This window comes from Camelus dromedarius, chromosome 12 (assembly GCF_036321535.1).
Source record: "Camelus dromedarius isolate mCamDro1 chromosome 12, mCamDro1.pat, whole genome shotgun sequence".
NCBI classification, from domain to species: Eukaryota; Metazoa; Chordata; class Mammalia; order Artiodactyla; family Camelidae; genus Camelus; species Camelus dromedarius.
The window spans coordinates 15,242,582-15,268,019 of record NC_087447.1 but is presented as its reverse complement, the minus strand read 5'-3'; the positions used below and the strand labels follow the sequence as shown (position 1 = coordinate 15,268,019).

Sequence of the window (25,438 nt, the reverse complement as noted above, 5' to 3'; positions counted from 1 at the left end):
ACAACTCTAGCAACGTACTATGCGAATTACTAAGTCCACTTAGTGTTTTAGCCACTGTTAGCTGGGTGCTCGGTTACGTGCAGCTAAAAAGCATAGGAACTGACACAATTATATGCCCATATTACAGCTGAGGAAATCAGTTCAGAGGTTCAATAGACACAGACCAGTAAATACATGGCAGAGCCTAGAACACACAGAATAGAACCTCCTGCTTTTCTTTGACAAATATTGTTTAAGTACCACTGTGTGTGGAGCATTAGGCATACACTGGGTTTTAAGGATGAAAGGAACACAGTACTTAGGGACTCACAATCTAGAAGGGAGATAAATACACAAACAAATAATTAATGAAATGTGACAAGAGCAAGAAACTATCAATTCACAAGAGAACACATTTAACAATATCAAGAAATTTTAGGGTGGGTATATCCAGGAGATGACACACTTTCATTCTTCAGTGATTTAAAATTTCAAAAGACAACTTCCTGTGACTCTATAATTATTTTTTAAAGTTTTTAAAAAACTTCCAAAGAAACAGATATAATCTTTTAAACATAATGCTGAACAAAATAAGCCAGACAGAAAATAGTACACCCTATTTGATTTTAAATAGGCAAAATTAATCTAGGCTGTCAGAAGTCACAACAGTAGTTTCTCTGGTGGAGGAGGGCAGTGAACTGAAGAAAGCACAAAGCAGTTTCTGTGGTGATGGTAATGTTCAGACACTGATATAGGTGCTAGTCACCTGGGTGTTTCAGTTTGTAAAAATGTATCTGAGCCATATGTACATACATATAAATGAATACATATATGTATAAGTTTTTGTATTTATATTATACTTCAATAGTTCAAAAAACAAACAAAAAAAGAATATACAAAATTAAAAGTGCCAGCTTCCTTGGTCACCTCTTTTGAATCCCGTTTCTTAGAGGTAACCTGTTAACAGCTCCATGTAAATGATTCTAGATAGTGTAGACCTTTTCCCACATATTTCCAAGAATAAATGATCATGAATGTATATATACAAAAATGGTTTTAAAATATTTTGTATTTTAAATAATGAATCATAGTGTACATCTGTTTTACAATTTGCTTTCTTCACCTTCCAAACATCTTTCTATTCAGTTAAGCACCTCACAATACGAATATATAGCTTTTATATTTACTTGCTAATGCATCCTCATTTATTTGTTTTCAATTTTTCTTGTGCAGCTATTTCTGTACTATATGGTCCTGAAAATGACCCTATGGTCTCAAAAAGCAGAAGGTTTGCACTAAGCAAAGAAGATAGGAAAGAACATCCCAGGTCAAAGAAGCTATAGAGCATAACCAAGAAAATGTGTATGTGGCAAGTCTGGATGAAAAGGTACATATGAGTTCGGTGGAGAGGCAGGCATGGATGAGATAATTTAGCGGGGTTTTCTGAGCCATCATAAGGAGATTGGACTTTTTCCTAGAGTACAAGGGAAGGTGAGCTACTGACTGAAGAATCTCCAGCAGGAAAGCAACATACAAGGGTTTTACTTTAGATTGTCCTGAAAATAGTGGAAAGGTTGATCTCAAAAGATAGGGACTGGATGCAAGGCAACGCCATGGAAAGGGAGTAGGAGAGTATGGGCAATACTGAGAAGCCTGAATAAACAGGACTTGGTAATTATGGATGAGAAACCAAGGGAGACAGAGAAAGAAGTCCGTGATAATTTCCAGGTTTCTGCTTGGCCACTGGATGAATGGAGTACCATTAACCAAAAAGTGAAAGAAGGAGAAGTAGAATTTGAAGGGGAGTGATTTGGAGTTCTGTTTGGAGAATATAGAGCTTTGGGACATCCAGTCAGCAGAAGCTGAAAATGCACATCTGTTCGGAGTGCAGGAAAGAGAAAGGAAGAGGAATAAAGGTTTGGAGTGGTGGCACTCAGTGGTGGTTTAAGGCAGGATATCACCCACTGGGGAAAAACAGAGTTAGGGGAAAAGGAAGACATGAATAAAATATCACAGAATATTAATTTTTAAAGGTAGGCTGAGGAAGAATTGCCTGAAAAGGAAACTGAGTAGATGCATTCAAAGAGGTAAAAGGAGAACCAGGAAAGGAAGGCTCTTGGTTCTCTGAAGAAGATACTGGTCATTAAGATGAAATGCTACAGTTAGTTCAAGTAAGATGAAGTGTGAAAAACTTCCTTTAGATTTGGCAATTATGTTACCAGAAGTCTCAGTGAGTTCATTACAGTAGAATTCCAGGCCGATAAAGGACTAAAAGGCAGAGGAAAAGTAACATCAAATAGAGCCTGAGTTTAATAATGTTTAATAATTTAGTAAGTTTAACAGTGAAGGGATGGAGAGGAAAGAGAGGGCAATGGCAGGAAGAAATTAAGAAATGAAGGAATTTTGTTGTTGTTTACGAGAGATGTAAGCGTGTTTTACAAGGTCAGGAGAAGAAACCTGAAGAGGACTCAAAGAAGGTACAACAGAAAGAGCTAAGTGATAGAGCAACACTGCAGAGGAAAACTCTTTCTAGATATATTACATTTCCAGATTGCCGGACCCAGACTCATTTACTAGTTTATGCTACTTCACTTCATAGACGTTTTCCTTTCCTGGAACGAAGATAAAGCTGCTCTGAATTGGAAAAGAGGTAATAATGTTATTGAATGTTCTTAAAGCATTAAGTAGGAAACAATATTGAGAATATTTTTCCCCAAAAAAGGAGGAATTGAACTATTTGAACGGAAATCTCCTTTTAATGGTAAAACACCATCATACTTGGCCACCCCACTAGACTACTAGCTTCTTGAAAGCATCATGAATACATTCAAAAATGCTTGTTACATATCTACCATGCTAGGCTTGAGGGGCACAAATAAGAGCAAGACACACTCCCTGTCCTCGAGGAGCTGACAAATATATAATTACAATACAATGCAATAAGTACAAATAAGAGAGAGGCAGGCACAAATACCATGGGTACACAGAAGAGGGATATCTAACTCTGCCTGGAAAGTGGAAAGAAGTCAAGGAAAGCTTTAGAGAATCTTTATTCAAAGGATATGTAGCAAAGTCTTCAAAGGATATGCAGGAATTCACCAGGCGAAGAGTAAAGAGAATTCCAGCTGTAAAGAAGCACGTGCAAACACATGGAGTTTTAAGAGAGCCCAGTGAATTAAGGCAACATCAGGGAACTCAGAGGGTATGCATGGCAGGAAAGGATGCAAGAGAGGCAATCAAGAATGAGCCACCGAAGATGTTAGGGCTAATAAGCCTGCACATCTTGTAGGTGATGACTAGTCACAGGGAAGTAACATTGTAAGGTTTTCATCCTCGGCATCCTCCGTGGGCCTAGTACCAGCCCTTTCACCACAGAAAACTTTCAATAAACGTATGAAAGATGAGTCAGAATCCTAGAATCATAAAAGAAATTTGAAAAAAACACAGACCCTAGGGAGAAGGGAATAAATTAAAGGGAATTGATTATTTAAAAGCACAAATTAATTCACTGACAGAGTGGAGAAGTAGAGTCAAGAGTTACACTGGCTAAGGCCCTGTAGAACATTTGTTGTGTATACCACCTCCCATCCAAGAATTAGGTTAAAGTTCTCCAAAGAGTCAAAGTGAAAAGTCCCTAAACATAGGGATACAAACTTGGGCTTTGATTAGATTTTCATAGCTTGAAGCAACTGCTTTCCACTTAGTAAGGGATGAGTAAAGAAGAAAAAATATACACTGGATTCCAGTAGCCCAGTATCAAGACAAGCAATACCTGATAACAAGGACTAAGAATTTCAAACTGAATTTAAAAGTCATTCCATTTACTAGCACCAAAAATAAATGACTGTGATGACCTGAGAAGATTACTCTAATCTACGAAGCAAACAGATTGCTGCATTTGGTACAAGTCACCAACTTACTTGATTTCCTCCACTATGTTCAGGTAAAATGTCCTACAATAAGATAGCACAATATTATTAAAATATGAGTTCTTTCATCAAGCTTCTCTATATTAAAGAGATAATCAAATCTTTGACCACTAGGTTATAACTACAGGCCACAGAAAATCACTCCGAGAATAAATTATGGTTAAAACCCAGAAGTTAATGCAGCACCAAGCACCATAGTCACATCACAGGCACATGATCTCTCAATATTCAGAAACTTTATGTTCTTGGCCAGTATTTAAGCCCTTCCATTCATCTCATTTTGGTTGAATATAAGCCAACAGGATTTCACCAGGAGAAATTTGAAATAATACATTTCCTGTATTTGATGCAAGGGAGAAAGAACTGACGTACACAAGAAGCAGTAAACTCAGCAAACATTTGGACTAATGGTTTCACATAAATATTTGTACAGAAAGGATGAACTAGATTAAATCCTAGGGAACTCCTAAAGTCTGGAGAAAGATGAGGTTGGACTCCCATAAAGTTCAAAGGATCTCTAAGAAAATGACAATTCCAAATTCTAATGTGACATATCAATCACATTAGTTTGATGGGTAGTTTGGAGAGGGTAACATTCTATGGTAACTGGTATCAGAGGCTGGAGACAGTCATGTATCAGGTTACCAATATGAGACTACAAGAACTAATTTACTTACTTGACTCCAAGGCAGTGAAGCTTAAAGGCAATGTAATTATTTTGACTAATGTCCTATTTCAAAAAATATTTGATAGATAAAGGTCCACAGAATAATTTAAGAATATACTAAATAAAAATGAATGAACAGTACAGTGATCTGAAATCTAGTCCTGAATTTGATACAATTAATTACATAATCATGGCTAAGTTACAAATAGTCTATGTCCCAGTTTATGTATTACAGTGATGTACTCATGACTGAGTTAAATGTGAAATGTTCTAAGCTCCTCAAAAAAGTAGTACGCTACTTATAAGTTGAAGGTATTACATATGAGAAGTTAACCACCATGACTAAAGCTAACATTTTCCATTTAAATAGAACTCACCTCCAAAAATATTCAGTGCACTTAATAGATACATGTTCAGTAACTCTTAAGATGCATTACTTAAACATTCCATAAATAAGGAAACAGACATACTAAATTATTTAATAACTCAAAATCTATCAATAAGTATTACAGAGTAAGGAACAGAATCAAACTCTCAATGTTCTCCCCACACAACCCAGTCCATTGCTCAGCTCACCTACTTATCTTAAATTATGTTGTTCTATGCATCAGAAACATAATTAGTTATGACAGGAACAGAAACTTCTCTCCCAAAGGCTTCAGAATCCATTTTACTAAAATATGTTCAAATTTAAAATGAGAATGGTTCCATAAATGGCAACTATTTATTAAACCCAGAAAAATATTTCATCCTGTATTAGGTTAAACAGTCTATAAGGAATAGAGACTGTGATTTTTAAACATAGAGTCAGAAAAGCAAACCAGCAGCAAAGACCAAAGACTATGAAAGGGTCTACCTCAATCTTAAAAGAAGTAAGAAAAATACAGGAATGGGTGAAAGAAAAACAAAACCTAAAACCAAAAGCTATTCTATGGAAGACTATGGAGTATCTGTACCATGGACAAATGGCATGAAAAATATACCTTCAGATAAGCATCCGATACATATTAATCTATCTTCCAAAATAGCAAAGTGCTTTTCTCCCCCCACAAGATTATCTCCTCAGGAAAACCAGGTACTCTAATACATGCTGTTACTCCAATAAAGCTTTTTCTGAAAGCTATTTAGAAATAAGTAGTAAAGTGGGTTTTTTTTTTTAATACAGTAAACTTTTTTATACCCTCTGACCAAGAGTATTGGATGGATTATTGCTCTCAACTCTTCATATTCTGTCATAAAATTATACATTCACATGCTTTGTCATGTAACTTCGCAAGGCTTATTAGCCACATGATTTTTGTCTAATGGGACTTGATGCCAGCAGAGGCTTAAAATGCATTTTGGTAGTTTGGCCTGTTTCTTGCATGCTGGTGAGAAACCATGACATGAGTATGCTCCAGGTGGCTGCTGCCCTTTCATGATAGGCCTCAGAAGAAACATATTTAGAGCAGATCTAACCCTACCTACAGCCTGAGGCAGGGCCAGCCACCCCACAAACTGAAGTAGATGTAACTGGCCAAGCCCAGCAGAGATCAGAAACCCAGGTGATCTACAACCCAGTGTGAAAATAAATCCTTAGTCTTGTAACTCAATGAAACACTGGTTTGTTATGCAGAACTGTCATGACAATAGATGGCCAATACACCCAATAATTTTACACCTGAGAATGTATCCTGAGGCAATGAGAGAGAACAGATTCACATACAAGGGTATTTATCAGAGCAGCATTTATAATAACAAAAAGCTGTAAACATTCTTCATCAAATAATAGAGTGAACAGCTAAATAAGTTTTGATCTAGCCAGACTATTAAATATTTGAAGCAATTAAAAAATTATGTTCCTAAAGAACACTCAAAAACATATGAAAATGTTCATAGTATATTTTAAGTTTAAAATGTATAAAAGCAAGATGCATTGTTTTAAAAAATATCTTTAAGTAGAGAAAAAGATAAGGTAGATAAAATAATTCATTTAAGAAATACATATGCTTTTCTGTGCTAAATATTATTTTATGCTAAATATTATACTAAACACTATACTTGAAATAAAGAAGCAAATAAGAAAAGTATGTTCTCTGACTTCTTGAAACTAATAGTGTGGTGAGGAAGACAGATACTAAAAAATAAAAATCACAGACATGTCATTACAAATTGTGATAAACTATTATGGCAGAAATTGCTAATTATCCACAATATTTATTTCCCCCTTCCTGCTAAGTATTACAGTCCCTGAATTTTATATGCCCACGGCTACCTGGAATAGACTATACTTCCCAGCCTTCCCTGCTCCTAGTTGGGGCCATGTGACCAAGTTATGAGCAATGGAATCTAATTGCAAGTGGTATGCACAACATCCAGTAAATATCCTTAGAAATAAAAGGCTTGCTTTCCCCCTTCTTACCAGATGGAGCAGCTATTTTGGATTATGATGTGGAAGCTTCATGCTGAGAATGGCAGAGCAAAAGAGCAAGAGGAGCCTGGGTTCTGTGGCACTGTGGAACCACTATCCCCAGCCCTAGTACACCTACACAGCTTCTACATGAGACAGAAATAAAATTCTACCTTGTTTAAGCCATTTTCATTTTGGGTTTTCAATCACTGACAGCAGAACCTAATCCTAAATGGCACAGCTATGAAGGAGACTCAATGAAGGGGTCAGTGAGAGATTATAATAGAAACAGTTGATTTTGACAGGAGGATAGGGTTTCAGGGATAGGTCCTCTGAGAAAGTGACTTTTAAGCTGCAACCTAACCTACCTGATGCCTGGTCAGGAGAGTACCAGGTGAAGGGAGGTGGTGTGGCAAACCCCTCAAGGCAGGGGAAATCAAAGATGAAACTATTATGGCTTAAGCCTGAGTCACAAAAGGAATATAAGCAACAAACTTTGAGATGTTAAGATTGCTTCTACAATAAATGAATTAGAATGAAAGCAGAGCACTAATGCAACTCAGTGTATCGGCCCCAGTATTAGAATCTCTATTCCGACACGCAAAAGACCACACACGTATGTCAAACATGAGAGGAAAGGGGTGCAGAATGAGAATGAACTCTGTTAAAAAAATTAACAGTTGCTTCCACACTTCAGTATTACTAGTGTTTAAAATAGTTGGATTCTCTGATTAGAGTGGTTCATATACCATGAGAAGAATGTTACTACATTTTTAAACATTAACCATCCCTGGAACAGACAAAGAGTTTGGTGTTAAAAATTTTTTTTAATAATGTTTCTTGTCTATTTCTGATTATAGAAACGTATTTATTGTAGAGAATGTAGGAAATATACATAAGCATATAAAGAAAAAAACAACCTACCTGTAAACTCATCACCTCCTAACATTTTACCTGACACTGTTTTTACACACATTTACATGCCTACATACATATATACACACAACACACAAAAATGAGATTGTAATGCATATGAAGTTGCATGTGCTTTTTCACTTATTTTATCTTGAGCACATTCCTATGTCATTAAAATATTTTTGAAACCATGATTTTTAATGGCTTTGTAACATATAATTTATTTAGCCAATCAAGTTTGGGGTTAAAACTGAATTAAAACTGTCAACCACAAATTAAAGCCCTGTGGGTCAAGAATATGACTTCAAAAACTGCCATGGAGAGTTTCTACTCAGAAATCTCAAATTACAGTTTGAAAGCACTGAAACAATCTAAACAAGAATTCACTGAAATTCACTGAGTTTTAGCCAAGAAGGATGCTCAATAAAGACTGTATTTTCCCAAATGGAGTGCACCATTTCATAATTGGTCTTGAGGAAGAAACTGAATAAGTAGTAAATACTGAGGTAGCAGTAACAAATAAGAACTAATACTTGCCTACTGTAAGAATTAGTGATTGTCTGCAATGTTTTTTTTAATAAAGCAAAATAAGAGAACATATGCATTTATTACTTCTGTAAGTTTTCAAGTGGATCTGGAAAAATGATTATAGAAAAACACATACGGAAAAAGAATGGAAACAAACACGACAAAGGGTTAACAGCTGTTAATTCTGGAATACAATGCTCTTTGAACTTTTCTATATTTGATTTTTTCTCAAAACCAAAAAATATTAAATTAAAATATCGGTCATGTGAGTAAGGTAATTCAGATTTTAGTAATTAAAGTAGAAGGAAAATCAGTAAGTTTTGCCAGAGGCTAAGTGGATCTTTAGAGAAAGAAAAACAAAAAGCTGGGCATACAGCATTAGGCGTCTGTTCTAAAATAAAAACTATTTTAAACAAAATATCAATGTTCCATGTTGGAAATAATTCTGAGGAAAGACCAGATTTTGAACTTTGTATCTGTGCTTCCTTCATGTACTATCCTACCTAAAAATGATATATTTTCTGTTCTATCAAAAAGGTTGTTTCAACAGTTAAGCAAATACTTTAAAAATTGCAAGACTGCATTTTAGTTTCTGATACTTATTTCCTTTACTTTGTAACCTAAAGTTTTCCAAATGCTTAAACCCATTTTTAAAAATTCTAATTTCTAAAATCCAAACTTAGTTCAGGTGACAGAGTTCACCACTTGATGAAATGTCTTACTGAACATAAATGTTTGCAATTTTCTATTAAGTGAGGTTTCTAGCAAAAGAAAAATTAAAGAATTAAAAGTTACAGAAGTAAACCAAATCTTTACATTAATTCTTACAAAAATTTCAAATACATGTAAATTTTAAAAAATTGCCCCTTTCCCCCAAACGTAGCCTTGGGTTGCCTTAACTTTGTGACAGCATCCCTCATCCCCTATTTCTCTCATCAGTTCTCACCTTCTTTCCCTGCTGAAACACGTGAATTTTTCAGCCAAAGTGACTCATTCACTGGCATCTTGTCAAACTAACCCTGAAACTCTAAGGAGGCTCAACATTAACAGAATTTTAAAGCTAGAACACTTTCACTAACACACATCATTTTGACTTTAGAGAACTGAATCACTTTCAGAGTCAAATACACCTAACAAAACTCTGTTTATATTTTTCCTTATAAATTGTTCTCCACCATGCTACCTCCTCTTAATTTTAGTTTAGCAATTCCCTAAGGTAAAACACCTCCTGTCTCTGAAGAAGACAAGATGGGGAAAAGTAGAAGCATTAGAAAAGGAGGGGGTTGAAAAAGCAATTGTTCACTTAGCTTGGAAAAAGATTCTTTTCTGAAACATTAATAACTCATATGTATTCCACAGAGTTCTCAAAAGTTTACTTCTCCCCTTAGTTAAATGAAAGTACAATACAATATATAAAACAAACACAATCAGAAATCTCCAGAAATAAATTATTCTCACTGTTATTATTCTCAATGTCATTCAACAAAAGTTTAAAAAACAACACAAGTATCAATTATTGAGAACTGTATAGCTAAAAATCTTCAATAAGATGTCACTAGCATGAACTATAAATGGCAAATCACTGTATCGTTTTGGCTCACACATTCACCTACTCCAAGATAGAAGACCTCTACCTTTTAACCAGAGGGAGAGTGATGGGGAAGGAACAGAAAACACTTTGTCAGATTACCACAGACTTTTACTTATAGCTCTATCAAATGTCACACTCCACCTGGTGGCAGGAGCTGTCTGAATTGGTGAAGCAGAGGTCATTAAACAAGAAATTCCTAAGAATATTTTCCAGATGTCCTTGCAAAAAAAAAAAAAAAGATGTCCTTTTTTTTTTTCGGCCTATATACAATAAATCTAACAAGGCTTCACCAAAGTTTTTTCACATAATAGTAGGTCAACATCTAATAAAGATTAACATAAAGGAATGACAATCAGAATGGGAGACCTACATTTAGAGCAATCTGTTTACAACGATTCTCTCCATCTCAAGCCTTTAAAACAGGTAACAAGGCATATCCAGCAACTATAAGATTCTCTATTACATCCTCCCATTAACTTTCTTTACCCGATCCCCTATGGGTAAGCTATAGAGTTTAATTAACACAGTTAAGAGCAGCCTGCCACAGCACTTTTAGATATTTGCCAGTAACATATACCCATGGGATACTCTAGAGACTGATTTCAACCAAAAATAAAAATAGATAAACAGAGATCAAACAAAATTAAAACTGAGTCTGGCTGCCCACACTTATTTTCACACATGAGGAAAAATAGCAGTTCTCCTAGAAGCCTCGAGCAGACATATCTTTAGAACACAATGTTAAAAATATGCCCCCCTCCTTTTTCCCCTACCTGTTTCTCACTCAAAGCTGTGATTTTGGCTTGAAGTTCATGAAGCTGTTTCTTTAAATCAGCATTCTGATTGGAAAGAAAAAATATCTGTGAGAAAGATATTTCATTTGTTAACAGAATAGTAGCAAGAAGACTTTATGCATACTGTATTACAAATGATGAAGCAATCTTAAGCATTTAGCCAATCATATGTGTCATGCATTAAACTGTAGTCATATTACTACCACCTAATGCATTTATCCTAAATGTAGGCTGCTAACACTAGAACAAGGGTAACTCCTTTGCACTTATTTTAAATTACAAGAAGTTTTATATTTTAGCATCTTGTACTGTAATAGTACTCCTTTCTACCAAAATAGTTATTCTTTATAAGAGAGAATCAGTTGACAGAAAACCTTAAGTTCCACTAAATCAGACAAAAGCAGGAAAATGGAAGTTATAAGTATGAACACACTGCATGCTTAACAGCATTATCAATGAAAAAAGGTCTTTCTCTGCATGCCCCTCTCCCTTATTTAGTAGTGTACATTTGTTATTTTAGCCTAGATTTGAAAGCTGTCAGTGCTGCAACTGCCTTAACACTACATCATTCAAATTAACACACTGACTAACAGGGCAACTTCTCAGTTCTAAAATGCTGGGAATCAAAAAAGAATACTATTTTAAATGAGATACACTGAAAATGCTTGCCTTTTACTAAAGTGGGAGAAAAATCCAAAATTAAAGTTTTCAAAAGTTTATGTAGCAGGATAGCCTACTGACTAGCTGACCGAACACCACCCCAATAAGACTATTTTTCCTTCATCATTTCACATACAATTCCTTCAATTCATCCTGCCTCGTCTTCTGACAGGGTCGGGGCATACACCCTCCCTCTCATGTTTTCTCCATGTACTCTTTTTTTATGAAAGTATTTGATATAAGGCCTCTCTAATGAGATCACCCACAAGATTGTCCAGCAACTTAATGTCCCCTCAAGTTCTTCACACTAATATCTCTGTTACATGATTCCCAGCTATATCAGAAATGCTGAAGTTTTCTAATAATATTTCAGTTACTGATAACATAAGTTACCACATTAAATATAAAATAATCTATTCATCTAAGGTCTATTGCCTCTTAGTTCCCTAAATCTAATTTAAATTATAATATATTTTTTAAATTAAAATGGAAAAGCTTCTCAAAGAAGTTGGCCCGTCAAACAAGAGTTAAGTGGCTATTAATGACAGCTCTCAGAATCTATGGATTGTTAAAAACACAACAGTTAAGCCACTGGGTGCTAAATTTGTACAAATGGGTATTATTTCCCACTTACAAAAATCAATCTGCTACAGTAACATTCTTCAATCCAAGAATCTATTTTATTTAACTTTACAATGAGGTATGAATGCTATGTTTAATAAGCTAAAAAAAAAAATACACACACACCCATCAGTGGGTCTATGTGTTCTGTGAACAGACTATGAGTAACCAAATGCAGAGGAGAAATCCTGAGAACGTGTGATATATAGTCTCCACACCTGTGACCCACTGTCTCATTGCTGCAAAAGAGATACCACCTGAATGATAAATATAATCATCAAAGATGAGGTAACTTTTTAGGGAGATTTCTCTTCAAAGATAGATAATAAAATGCTCAAGTCAAAAATGCCTATGAAACTTTAAAGAAAGGTAGTATTGATGGATCATTATATAAGGTTCTTTTAAACCTTCTTTAAGAGCTCTTTCAAAAATAAAATCTTTTAAAATGGTTTTTAAAAAGTATTCTAAATTCTCACTCTGAACATACTGGAATTAAGTATTTAAATGTTCTGTACTATAAACTATAAGAAAATAAAAAATGGTTCTGGGCCATATTTAATAATTTTGAGACGACAGAAAGCCTCACTAACTCTGATTTTGAGTAAGGCGGCTTGTGGAAATGAAATTTAAGCTATATGAAGAGTATTAACTCTCATTTTTTCCCCAAAATACTCAAAGCAACTAACATTAAAGCAAAAGAGCAGTAACAAAGATCGAATAATAGCTATATTATAATAGAATGACTAGATTTTTCTTAACTCTTAAAACATGAAGACCAATGTGCTAAAAATAATTGCTGTTAGAGATGAGATAGTTTTTAAAAAAACTTATTAGTCTATATTTTAGTATTTTATGATTATTTTATTTTAAATTATTTTAATTTAAAAATTAAATGAATAAAAATAGTATTTTACCTGTGGATCCTGCTTCATCTGAGCAACCAGTTTCTGATAATAAAGAGAGAAAAAGAGGCATCAGTCTCACACAGTAACTCACTATGGCTAATCAGGTTTAGCCCCCCAAATCTAGAGTTTTAGGCCCACACAAAAAAATGAGTAATACCACAATCAGGATAGACCATGAGCTTCTGTGGTCCATACAAAAGGTTAATGAAACACTCTTCCTAACGTTAAAAAAAAAAAAAAATCAAACTACCACTTTATATTTGAAATGAAGAGCTTCCTGCTTTTAAACAAATCTGGAGATGGAATGGGAGAGGGGGGCTTTTAAAAGGCAATTTAAACAAGCTGGATGCTCCAAAAGCGAAATATCCCTTTAAAATGTTGTCATTGTCTAGAGTCTCAAACAAGGCCTGGAAAGAAGCTGCTCTGTACACAGCAAACAGATTTGGCAAGTCTGTTGGTTTGGTTCTTACCACAGAAGAAGCCTAGTGTCAGATGTGACTTTGCCACTGACTTCTCTGTGGGGTAGCAGGGAGTACTCAGTGAAGCAGTGATGGTCAGTATTTGAGAAGTGAAAGAAGTGAAGGAAGCAGTAATGCAAAATTCTACCTACCTGGGTTCCTCTGGGAAGGAGAATGTTACCAGAATATTGAATGAGAAAGAGCTTTACTAGGGAAAATGTAAGTCCAAAAAAAGAAAAACAAGGAAAATGGATGTTGATTGACCCAATCTAACTTCTGAAAGTATGACTGCCCAGAGGTAACAATAACCAGAGACACAAGAATTTGAGGCATAAAGGAACATCAGAAGGCTGATTGCTAAAAGTATATGGGAATAAGCTGTTCTCCAAGTGACTTTTTCATGTAACTGAAAAATCTGTCCCTCTCTTTGGGTGAAAAGACACTTTTAAAGTTTTTAGCCAAAAAATAAAACCTTTCTAAAATATATACTTATCTGCCTTATTAAACAGAAAAAAGGCAGGTTTATTAATACTTACAGGCATGACTACATCAATACACTATTCTGCAAACATTACAACTAAGGACCTTACAATGAAGGCCCCAAACTACTATGTTTTTTAGAGTTCTTGTGACTGAATTTTAGTTTTTTAGTCTACTCCTTAATGCCAAGCAGTCAGTTAGCAAATCTTGCTACTATTATTATGCCCCCGTCTAACAGCCCAAGAACCCCAATTCAAATTTGCTGCTTCTGATCTGCTGTGTAATACACTTAGTGAACTAATTCTAAGATGAGCAAATAGGGTGTAATAACCTAAGAAATCCCCCTTGAATAAAATGTATAATCTCTGGTGAATGACTTCTGACATTTATTCTAGCTTGTCAAAAGCCTTACTTCAGGTGCTAGGATACATTTTGGATAGCTGAGATTGCCAACCATGATCTCCAAATACAGAAGACATATGTTACTATACTCTATTTCATATGTGACAGTGGTTAACTCTTCTATATCTTGGTCTTAATCTACAAAATAGTAATAACAAGCATTCCAAGAGCTCAATGAGATAGAAACACAAGGTTTTATACATATACATATTTTTAAAATTTGGGGGGAGGAGGAGGTAATTTTGTTTGTTTGTTTAATTTTTTAATGGAGATATTGGGGATTGAACCCAGGACCTCCTGCATGCTAAGTATGCACTCTACCACTGAGCTATATATACCCTCCCTCCCATACATATACATTTTTACTAATGTAGTCTAAAGGCCAGTCATATTCTTCAATGAAAAAAGTCCTTGGCTGTCCTTTCTGATTTGGTTATCAGAGAGTGGACTTCTATACTAAAGTTTCCTTTTTAAAGCTCAAAATGGTTTTCCTCAATGACACTGGAAATTAAAAAATGACTGATAACCAAACTCAGTCTTTTCTCTGGAGGAAATAAATAAGCCAACTTTTCTACCTATACTCAACCAAGCTGCATTTTAGACCATTAGAGGCAGGACAGAACAAGCTGGGCGGCTTAATTAGACCATCCAAATCCCTAGTGACTTCAAGCTGCCATTGTGTGTTATCAAAGTTAACTTACTTTCCACTGTAAGATGCAGCAATTTTTGAGGATATACTTTATGTCAAGGGTTGGCAAACTACAGCCCACAGGCAAATCCAGCCTACCACCCATTTTTGTAAATAAAGTTTTATTGGGGGGCAGCCACACCCATTCATTTATATATTGTCTATGGCTGCTTTGTCTGTACAGCAGCAGAGCAGAGTAGTTATGACAGAGACCACAGATGACTTGCAAATATAGAATACTTCACTGCCTGGCTGTATACAGAAAATGTTTGCTAATCTCTGCTTTATACTATTCTCCATTCCAGGTAGAGTAAATACTCCAAAAGTTTAAATAGGACTTTCATTAAATCCACATAAGAAAAATCAAAAAGGCAATTTCTCAAAAAAGATGAGATACTCATCACAGGCCACTATTATTTAAACATCCAGTCAACATCAACCACGTGTATGTTGCTACTTTTTAAATCATCTCCCTGTCCACAGAGAACAAAAGTACTTCCACCAAAGCAAGACCAGGTAGTTCTGTAACACACATTCTATCTAGTAAGCTCATTTTCAGCCCTAATTTCATTCCCTAAGTGGAAATGAGGAAGGGGTGGCCCCAATATTTAGTCAAATGTATGATCTGGCTTTGCCCTCAGCCTAATACCCAGTGCCTACTTTGATGTCATTTCTGGCATCCCTGAATTTGTCATGACCCATGATCATGTAAGCTACCACATATCCAATCATAATAACAACATAAAATTTACAAGAAAGGCATGTCACTTGGATTTACTGTTAATACTTAAATTTTTTTAAATAAAAAAGTATTCTAAATGTAACTGGAATGAAATATCTTATATACTTTCTATGTTAAAATACTAGCAACCAACATTGATAAACATAAATAAATGTTTATTACTGCACAAACAAAATGCTCTATAATAATTAAGGGTGAATATAAAAGCTATTAATTTTATGCTAAAAAATAAATATATAGGGAAATAATTAATGTGAATATTAAGAGAGTGATAACTTTAGGAAGAATATTATATTCCTTTTGAGCAAACAAACATTAATTTTAAACTTTAAATTAGATTTTAAAACAATAAACATATTTTTCATAACTATAATCTTCATAAAATTTGTATGCTTGAATTAAAAATATGAAACAAAATAATACTTAAGAACTCTTTAATTTTTAGTAATTTAGTTCAATTTGGGTAAAGAGTCTTTCAATAAAAGTCTCATTTGGACTTGTTCATACCTTCTGAGGATGAACTAAAAGTATAACATTAATTTCATCATCTCAAAATTTCTTGAGAGGCAGAATATCTCCAAAAATCACATATAACTTCATTAAACTATCTTTGATCCATGTAAACTTCAGATTCATAATTTTTCTCCAGAAATTCATCCTGTGATGATGTCAGCTTTGAACAAATCTTGAATTTAACTGTCGTCATTTGCCCTTCAGCCAAATTGGATATTCAGCACACCAATATGTTAAAATACTTTCAACAGGAGAAAAAGACAAGTTTGTTTTTGTAAAGGGGTTTTTGTTCTCCTCAATAAGTACCAGAAGCAAGGCCAAATAAAATAAAATGTGCATAACTTTTTATATACTAAATTTCTTAAAGTTACCATAAAAACAAAACACACTTCACATAGAGAAGCCTGCCTATACACAGCAAATGCTGAGACTACTGCTGAGCAGGAGTTTAATAGGATCCAAAGCAGCAGCAGGGATTTTTGAACATCAAGAGACAATGTAAAAAGTACACCTATCTGTCTATCTATAGATATATGTGTGTGTATATATGTACTTTTGAAGCTTTTTTTAAAAGTTCTTATCCATCCTAATTCTAAGCAACCTGCAAATTTAGTAGTTATCGAAAGCCCAAGGTGTTCTTCCAACAACTTCAGAAATTAACCTTACATTAGACTATTCAGATAAAAGAAGGAACACCATATCTAAGAACAAACATCTTTAAAAAATAGTTCCCTTCTCTCTGCTCACACTGAACATTCAAAAGTAGTCAACTGAGCATCATTTATCACTTTTGATTACCAAGAATTATGTATGTGTGTGTACCTTTGTCTTGAACCTAGGACCATATCCAGCTAATGTTTAGAAAAGAGACTGTAAACAGTGTTATTTCTGTTTACAATATAAATGATTTAGTTATTTAAGGATAGTTTTTTGTCTTGGTTACATTTATACTAAATAAAATGTATGTATTTAAAATCATATATTTTATTAATATAATTATATTATATAAATATAGTAATTATCAATGTTTTTTATTTATATATTTTAAAGATTTGTTTAGCCTAGGTCCCTAGGGTAAAATGTAAGAATAGTGAAATTTGAAATTTAAACATTTGTGAACACATTTTCTTTGTTAAGGATTAGAGTCAAGTCATATAGCTGAATTATGAGTAAAACCTTCAGGACATATGGTAGTCAAGTTAATTACATCTTGTTATTTAAAATACGCAAGTCACATGAACAAAGTCCCTCAGATGAACCAAAAAACAGAAAAAAAGAGAGTTGGGTTTTTTTAAACACCTTTAACATACGAAAAAAAATATTTTCAGTTCTTTTCTCTGGAAGAGAAGTCAGGAACGTTTTAGTAAATTTCTTAAAAATATTATCAATGAGTTTGTTGAGTAGTGATAAAAGGTGAATAACATAACTCTTGGACAAATGACTGCAAGATGATTAAAAACTGTACTAAAAATCAGAGATGTCCTGCTTACCAATTTTAGCCATTACTTACTAACATGATGTGGGAGAAGCCATGAATGCAGCGTACCTGGTGAACCTGAATTTCCACTTTAAGAGCCTCCTGTAGAGTCTGCAACTCCATCCTCTACCTTCTCCACTTTTTCTTATGTCTGTTAATTCTATAGTTTCTTCAGCCTCTGTTTAAAATAACAAACTCCTCTTCTCACTGCAGCTGTAGAGATCAATAAAATATTTTGGATCATTATGTTGGGCATAAAGGAAATACTCACATTAAATAAAATAAATTCTATTAGTCTAAAATATTTGATTGTCTAACAAGGGCAAGAAATTTCCCCAAATAGATTTCTTTCAAAAATGAATAGTTTTGCACTGAATTGGTACCAAAACTTTCTGGGTTTATGCTTTGAGTATTCCTCTACAAGATACTTAAAATAATTAGGAAATGAAGAAAGTGTGTTTAATCTGGCCATGAAAACATCTAAGCACTTACTACATGCTCAGCACCGTGTTACATACTCCTTTCTGAGGACACAGTGCTGAACAAGACCACTTCTGTCCTGGGTGAGCTGGAAGTCTAGAGGGGGAGAGGACAACCATCCAGGACACACTGTTCTTAGAAAGAGACACATAACAACATGGTCATACATTTTTAAACATCACACAGAGTGAACAGGATATTGCAAGGTCTCTCAGAGGTTAAAGAAGGTCGGAATACTTTCATTTGGATGACTCTTACTCTATTAATAAAGAAACTCAAAATGGAGGAAATTCTGGTATAATCGAAAGGTTTACACTTTACAAATTAGTATGTAACACAAATACACTGCAGTGTAACTCTGCTTTCCACAAAGTTATGACAGGGACATTAAAAAATAAATCTATCATGCACAATGGATGAGGTGGTCTAGCAACAGAACAGACACTTCCACCTTTACAATAAACACCATCTTTTCAAGCCTGCAGGTGCATCTCTTTGGCTGCATATATAACTGTGTGCAGAGATGATGTCAAAAGTGTAGATTTGTGAATGTGAACCTTTCTACTCTGCACTGCAATTTAAATTAACTCAATGGCTAATTCTCAATTTTTTTTTTCTTTTTCCTTGAACATGGCCTTAGGCATGATTTTAGGTACTCTCCCAAAGCAAAACTTTACTGGGATAAATTTAAACTTTACCTCTTTCTCCTTTCTTCTTTGTACCTATAAAATTTGTAGTTAGCACAGCTTTTCAGCATTCTTACTAAGGAAAAGGGAACTAAGGGACTAAGGAAGGGAACAATCAGGAGGCATCTTTATACTTTCTAACAATTATTTATCTATGGATAAAGTCTGTAGTCAACCTAAGTTTTCTTAAAACTTCTTTAAAACCTGATTTAACAGCTATAAAGCAATCATTGACTACAGGCTGTATATTTGTGAATATTAGTTTCCTTTATACTTGTTTAATCTCACTAGGCTTAACACATCACTGACAATCTGCCCCCTAAGGCTTACATACTATATTATGTAATATCAAAACACTCTAATCTAAAAAACAACAAACTTCACAAGTATAAAATTCCTTCAAACTTACATTTGTGAAGGCCAAGAAAGGATTATTATACAATGACACTGTGAACCAAAAATTTTCATAAAAGTAGTATGCTCAGGGGAGATAATTTGGAAAAGGGAAGATATTTTGATGAACATGCCTAGGTTTTTCAGCTATTTATTATCTAAAAAAAATCCTTGGAACTACAATGAATAAATATCAGAATCATTAAGTTACTAACTTAGACCAAGATTTTTGTTGTCATGTAAGTTTACTCTACATAAAAAAGCAAATAGTTCTTCCTGGACACTACTTAAGTTAGTTTTAAGATGCTATCAGAAAATGTGTCCAAAAGTGATTCTTTGTAATTGTTGTCAAATTAAGAATCATCTTGAAGGATTATTTTCAACAACTGAAAAGCCACATTTTATTTTACTGGTAGTAACATACAACATCATAGCTCAACTCAACTAATTAACTCTAGAAACAAACAGGATGTTAAAAACATGAAGAACTTATAATTATACACAACAAAGAGTTAACATAATTTGTACAGTTAGAGTGCTCACAAATTAATTTTTTTAAACTATGAAAAAGCAGCTAACAGAAGAAATAAGAATGACCAACATGAAAAATATCTATCTTCAAGAGTCATAAAAACGTACATTTTGTATATTTTAAGAAGACATGTTTTATCTATCAAACTGACAAATATCTGTAAAAATAGTAATACTCTGAGCTGTCTAGAGTTTGGGTCAGGTGGCACTTTTTAATTTGCTATTAGTTATCTCTTAGGGTAACACTAAGGGATACTTACTTTCTTCTTTTCAAAGTATCAATATTTTTGAAATTTTCCATAGAAAATATGTACTTATTTTTAAGTAACAAAAATTAACTTAGGATTGCTAGATAAAACATCAGAAAATTTTATACTGATGAAACAAAATGTTCAGGAAGAGAATAAATAAAATCAAGGTTTAACCTGGAGGCTCTAAACGTCAGAGGGCCTCACAGGATAAGAAGCCTGCAACTCAAGAGAATGAGGAGCTGACAGCTTTTACTTCCTTCATCAGATTGTTGTCTGCTTATTAGAGACACACAAAGGCACAAAATTTTATTTGGCATGGATTCTAAATGCCAATTACTCATTTTATTTCAAAATAAAACTGAAGGGTTAAAAAAAGGTGACTAGTTACTGAAAAACTTATGAAGGATTAGTAGATTGATTTGATATCCTTCTTCACAAAAGTCTTTTTCTAAATAGCAATTTTAAGAGATTGGCTTCTGCCTAAAGAACAAGTTATATATATACATTCATAGCTTACAAAAACAAGGCAAGCACATACTGAATCCTTTTAAAAAATATTTTGGGTGTTTAGACAACACATGCAGCCATCATGTTATGACCATTTGGGGGCAGTTTATAGCATTATAAAGAAGGCATTATTTGCTAAATTTGTAAAAAGATGATTTATCATAAACTGACCAATTCTAATAAATTACAAATAACAAATCAACTGCTGAAAGGTAAATATGAACAGACTTACAAAACAGTTTATTGAGGTACAATGCCTTTCACCACCCAACAGCTCTAAATACTACCATCAGAGAAGGCAAGTGCCTAGAACAAAATACCAACATTCAGTATCTTCAAAATTGTACAAGTCAAATCACTAAGACACCTAATGGCCTCTCACCTTCAAATAACAAAAAACCAAAAACAGAAACAAAAAACCTCTGCAAACCAACCAAACCAAACCAAATAAATATATAAATAAATAAATCAAATCAAATCAAATCCCACTAAAAGAGGCAGCTGTAACATCTGGAAAGAGCATTCGCTATTCTCCACCCCCCCCCCCAAAAAAAAAACCTGATTCCACTTACTCACTGTGTAGCCACTCTCAGCTTCAGGTTTGTTTGTTTGTTTACAAATCAGGAAAATGGGAACAGTATCACCTACTTCACAAAATTATTATGAGGTTTAAATTAGGTGAAAGCGTATGAAAAGCCTTTTGTAAACTATAAAGTTCTACATTATTCTTAACATACTTAACTCATTCATACACACAAACTTTGTATAAACTTCTCAACACGGTATATTGCTGAAAAGACTGTAGGCTTTCTTATTTTCAAATTCTCTAAGAAAGGGCCTTCTAACTATTTTTCTGGTTATAGTTCTGCCTGAAAATAGGTGACTTCTAGGTCTTTCATTATGATTCTAATAATGCAGTAATGCTTTAACTCTGAACTTACTAAGAAACACTGCTGTGTTTCTGAATTGATATAAACTTTTTCCAATCAAAACTCAACTCATCAATCAAGTTTCTTTAACTAACAATAACTCCATAATATTGTGCCTCCAGACTGAATTCCCTAAAAATGGTCAGCTCAGTGTTCTTTATATCATATGTTTACTTGGTATAAGACTCCACTTTTGATCTATAGTCTTAGAACAGTGTCTAGAGTGGGTTTAATTATTTAGATATGAAAAAGCAGAAAGTATTGACAGATCTATGTATTCTTACTTGTCACATGCCTAATACTAAAATAACAGGTTTCAATTTTGGCAAAATACTCACTGCTTACTATGTATCTATCATGCTGGGGGATAAAACAGTATCTTTAACTTTTAACTAATAGTTTTAAAAATTGTTAACTATTGATAAAAATAAAAAATTATTTTAATAGCACTTGTTGAAAACTAACATTTACTAACATGAATCAACAAAAATGGTATTAAAAACAATGTACATCTGTTTTCTTATTTTCCTGGTGGTATTCTATGGTGATATACCACAGGTCAACAGAAAATGCTACAGCACAAGGAGCCAGGCAATCCTGATTTTAGAAGCTACCCTCTGAATCTGGCAAAGTTAGTATGCTCAAATCCTGGTATTACAAGTGTTTATAAAACTCACCTCAGCTAGTGAGACTGACGTTTCTTAACCATTAAATTAAATTTCTATACACACACAAAAAAATGGATTTATGATATCTGAATGCCTGAATGTCTTTGAGTATAAAATATGTATCTTTCTTTTCTCTGTTTTTTTGAGGGGAAAGAGGGCCACATCTTCATTAAAAGTAATACCTACACAGGTCACACCATTCCAACAGGAGGGTGTGGTATTTTGGGTCGAGTAGGGGTTTCCACAGGTCTGCTGCAGTGTCCTGCACCTCTCCCGACCACCAGTGTGCACTGTAACATACAGTTCCTACCACAGCTTCCTAGCCCAGGCCTAGCAGGAACACATGCATTCTTCTATTTCCCACCTTTCCTTACAGAAATCAAGTATGTCTACCAAAATCATCCCAACTATACCCAACAGCAAGAATGTTGAAGTAAATTTTAAAACTCACAGCAATTCAAAATGAAGAAGGCTAAATAGCATGTAAGAGCATTGTGACAATGAGGTCGAGATTTTAGAAATGGTTGCTACATTTACCAGAATGCTACCTAATGACAAAAAATAGTCCAGACAAACCTGGCCAGAATCATATAAATAGTTACTACACAAAGGATTACATAAGAGGGTGTGGTGGTCTTGGCATAACCAATAAGTACTTAATAGAAGTGGAAGTTATGGGAGAGAGATTTCAGATCAATTTAAGGAAGCGCTAAGGATTAGAGCTGTACAAAAAAGGAATGGGTTACCTTATGAGGTAGTGGGCTCCCTGTCATTAGAAGTATTCAAGAATGCTGCATATCATATCCCCCTCTTGGAGATTCACAATGCACATTAGCATATTAAAGGTTCTGAGAAGTCCTGCAGTAAAGAAACCTGTTTAACTTTGTTTAACGCAGCATTTTCCAAATTATTTGACCACAGAACATTTTCCCCACCTTCACCCCACCTCAAAAATATTAACTTCTGTGGAACTACTGTTCCTCAGAATACATTATAGAAAATACAAGCTACATTTTTTAAAAAATGTAGTATTCAGTATGTACCCGAATAACAATCTGTCAGGGATATAGGAGAAGAAATTGCCACACCCAGTAAAAGGCTGAAAGAGAAAGCCCTTCAGATCCCTGCTTCTCTAAGAGTCTGATTCCATCACATCTTGAAGTAAAGGGCTATAGGGTCTTGATTATTTAAAACGTGAGAGAAAAGCAAGTAGAATTAAAAGGTAGTAAAATGCAAGGTTAACTAGTTCAAATACCTCCCTTTCATGTTCAAAGCCCAATTTCTAAAAGGTAAGAGATAGCTTAAGGACCATAAGTTATGAAAAAGAAGCCTTAACCAAATATCTGCTCCACCCACTAAGTTAATTACTATCTGAGAGAGGGACTTAAAAAAAAAAAAAAGAGTAGCCTTGCATTGGAGGACTACCCTATTCCAGCCACCTTGTTTGAATTTAGTTTATCACAATACGTGCTCTCCAAATAAGGTTAATATTTGTTTGATCCTTAGTTATTAGACTGCCCTGTGTAATCTGTGATCTTGAATTAGACATTCAAAGAAATGATTAAGTGTGATGATTTATAAGCCGTTAGATATTAAAGTTGATACTAGGGAAAAAATGTGTTTGCCTACATGCCGCCCAAATGGTACATCTCATCTCTCTTTTTATTTTTTCCTCTTCAAGAATTATACAAAACACACACTGAAAATGTAATATCAAACATGAAGCCAACCCAATATTAAATTTAAGAATATAAATGCTTACGAGCCCCAAATTTCAAAGTCAAGGTTCCCATAGTTACATTAACCTAGCCATTCTGCACATATACTAAGGCCATCAAATTTAACAGCATATTAAGTAATACAAAACACAATGGGAACCTCAACTTTTGAATTTCCTGACTTTTGAATTTACAGCCCTAACCAATGCATTAAGGACATTTTTGGCAAAGGGGACCTTTACATTTTAACAGGTTATCGAATGCAGGAACATGCAAGCTGAGCAGTATTATTAGAAACACAAATTCATTTGAGACACGGCTATGTGAAATTAGACAAAAATTCACTTTCACTCAGTGCAAAGAGCAAAGCCTCTTTTTCATTTCTGGGAGAGAGCTTTTTTGAAAAAAAAAAAAAAAACCACTGAATATTTAAATTATTATCCAACTAGTATCAAGCACACTATGCCTGCCTGGAAAAGGTACTTACCAGTTCTGGGGAAATTGGCTCTCCTTCAGTTCTCTTGCTCCCTACAACAGAAAAAGGGGAAAATGGAATCAGACTACAAACACAGATTTATGACTTTGTCACCAAAAGCTAATGACTTAAAGATTTCCATCTGATTTTTACAAGAAAAAGCCAAAACACATAAAAATCTCCAAAGCTTTAAAACTCAAAACAAAAAAAAAGAGAGAGAGAGAGAGAAAGAGACAGGTAGTTTTTTTACAGCAAGGAAAGAATTCAAGGGCAGTTAGATCTCTTAATTTTCCAGTTTTTTAACCTTTCCACAGTTTTTTCAAGACAAGGAGAAGTAAATAGTTGATGATTTCCCTTTCCTAAGAGACACAGAAATGAAATGCACCTCAATCAAAAAACACAAAAATACACCCTCATCCTCAACAAATGACTTTCACTGTTTATTGCTTTATATTAACAAATTAGGTTAACATCATTGGCCCTTAGTTTGGTCTACTTAAAAGACCTTTTTAAATTAATCTTGAAATGGATTTGTCTTATAAAAGGCTTTAAAATTCACAGCATTTTATATGTACAGCCATAATTTTAATTAAACTTTTCATTCACATTCTTAAAGTCTCACCACTTTATAGACTGTAAACCACGTAACACAAAACTTGCCCTATGCCACATATTTAATCAGTGATAGAGCCAGAAAGAAAACCAAGGTTTTGGGATCCCAATACAATGCTCAGTAATGCTTTTATCAATTGCGTGTGTGTGTTTTTTTTTTTTTTTTTAAGATTAATTAAACTCCATTAAGTTGATTTCAAGTTCAGAAAAATCAAGTCAGGCTATGTTTGCTTTGTTTTTTTCGGGGGGGGGGGAGGTCTTATTGCCTTTATTCTCTTAGACTGAAGACTTCCATTTCCTAAATGGTTTCAATATTCAATATTTGTCATTTTGCTCTCATTTCAATAGTATAGGTGCTTTTAAAACTTTTATCCACACATTGCCTTTGTCATTGAAAAGTTCTAATATGAAAGACACTGGTTAAATCCAACTATTTGTTTTTCTCCAATC

General features: G+C 34.2%; 1 protein-coding gene across 10 annotated transcripts in view; it reads right to left on the bottom strand.

Annotated features, from left to right (window-relative positions):
- Positions 1 to 25,438, bottom strand: part of PHF21A (PHD finger protein 21A) — a 171,536-nt gene that overhangs the window by 119,413 nt on the left and 26,685 nt on the right. For 4 of the 10 annotated variants that reach the window (XM_031459730.2, XM_031459734.2, XM_031459733.2 and 1 more), the window contains 4 exons: positions 24,389 to 24,429; positions 17,808 to 17,951; positions 12,988 to 13,020; positions 10,772 to 10,837 (listed from right to left, as the gene is read on the bottom strand). In XM_031459730.2, the coding sequence (XP_031315590.1) occupies positions 10,772 to 10,837; positions 12,988 to 13,020; positions 17,808 to 17,861 (153 nt within the window). In that variant the 5' untranslated portion in view covers positions 17,862 to 17,951; positions 24,389 to 24,429. Of the gene's footprint in view, positions 1 to 10,771; positions 10,838 to 12,987; positions 13,021 to 17,807; positions 17,952 to 18,230; positions 18,353 to 20,818; positions 20,893 to 21,158; positions 21,234 to 22,929; positions 23,042 to 24,388; positions 24,430 to 25,438 lie in introns of those variants that run through there. The other 6 variants (XM_064492412.1, XM_064492410.1, XM_064492411.1 and 3 more) reach the window with 6 other exon arrangements.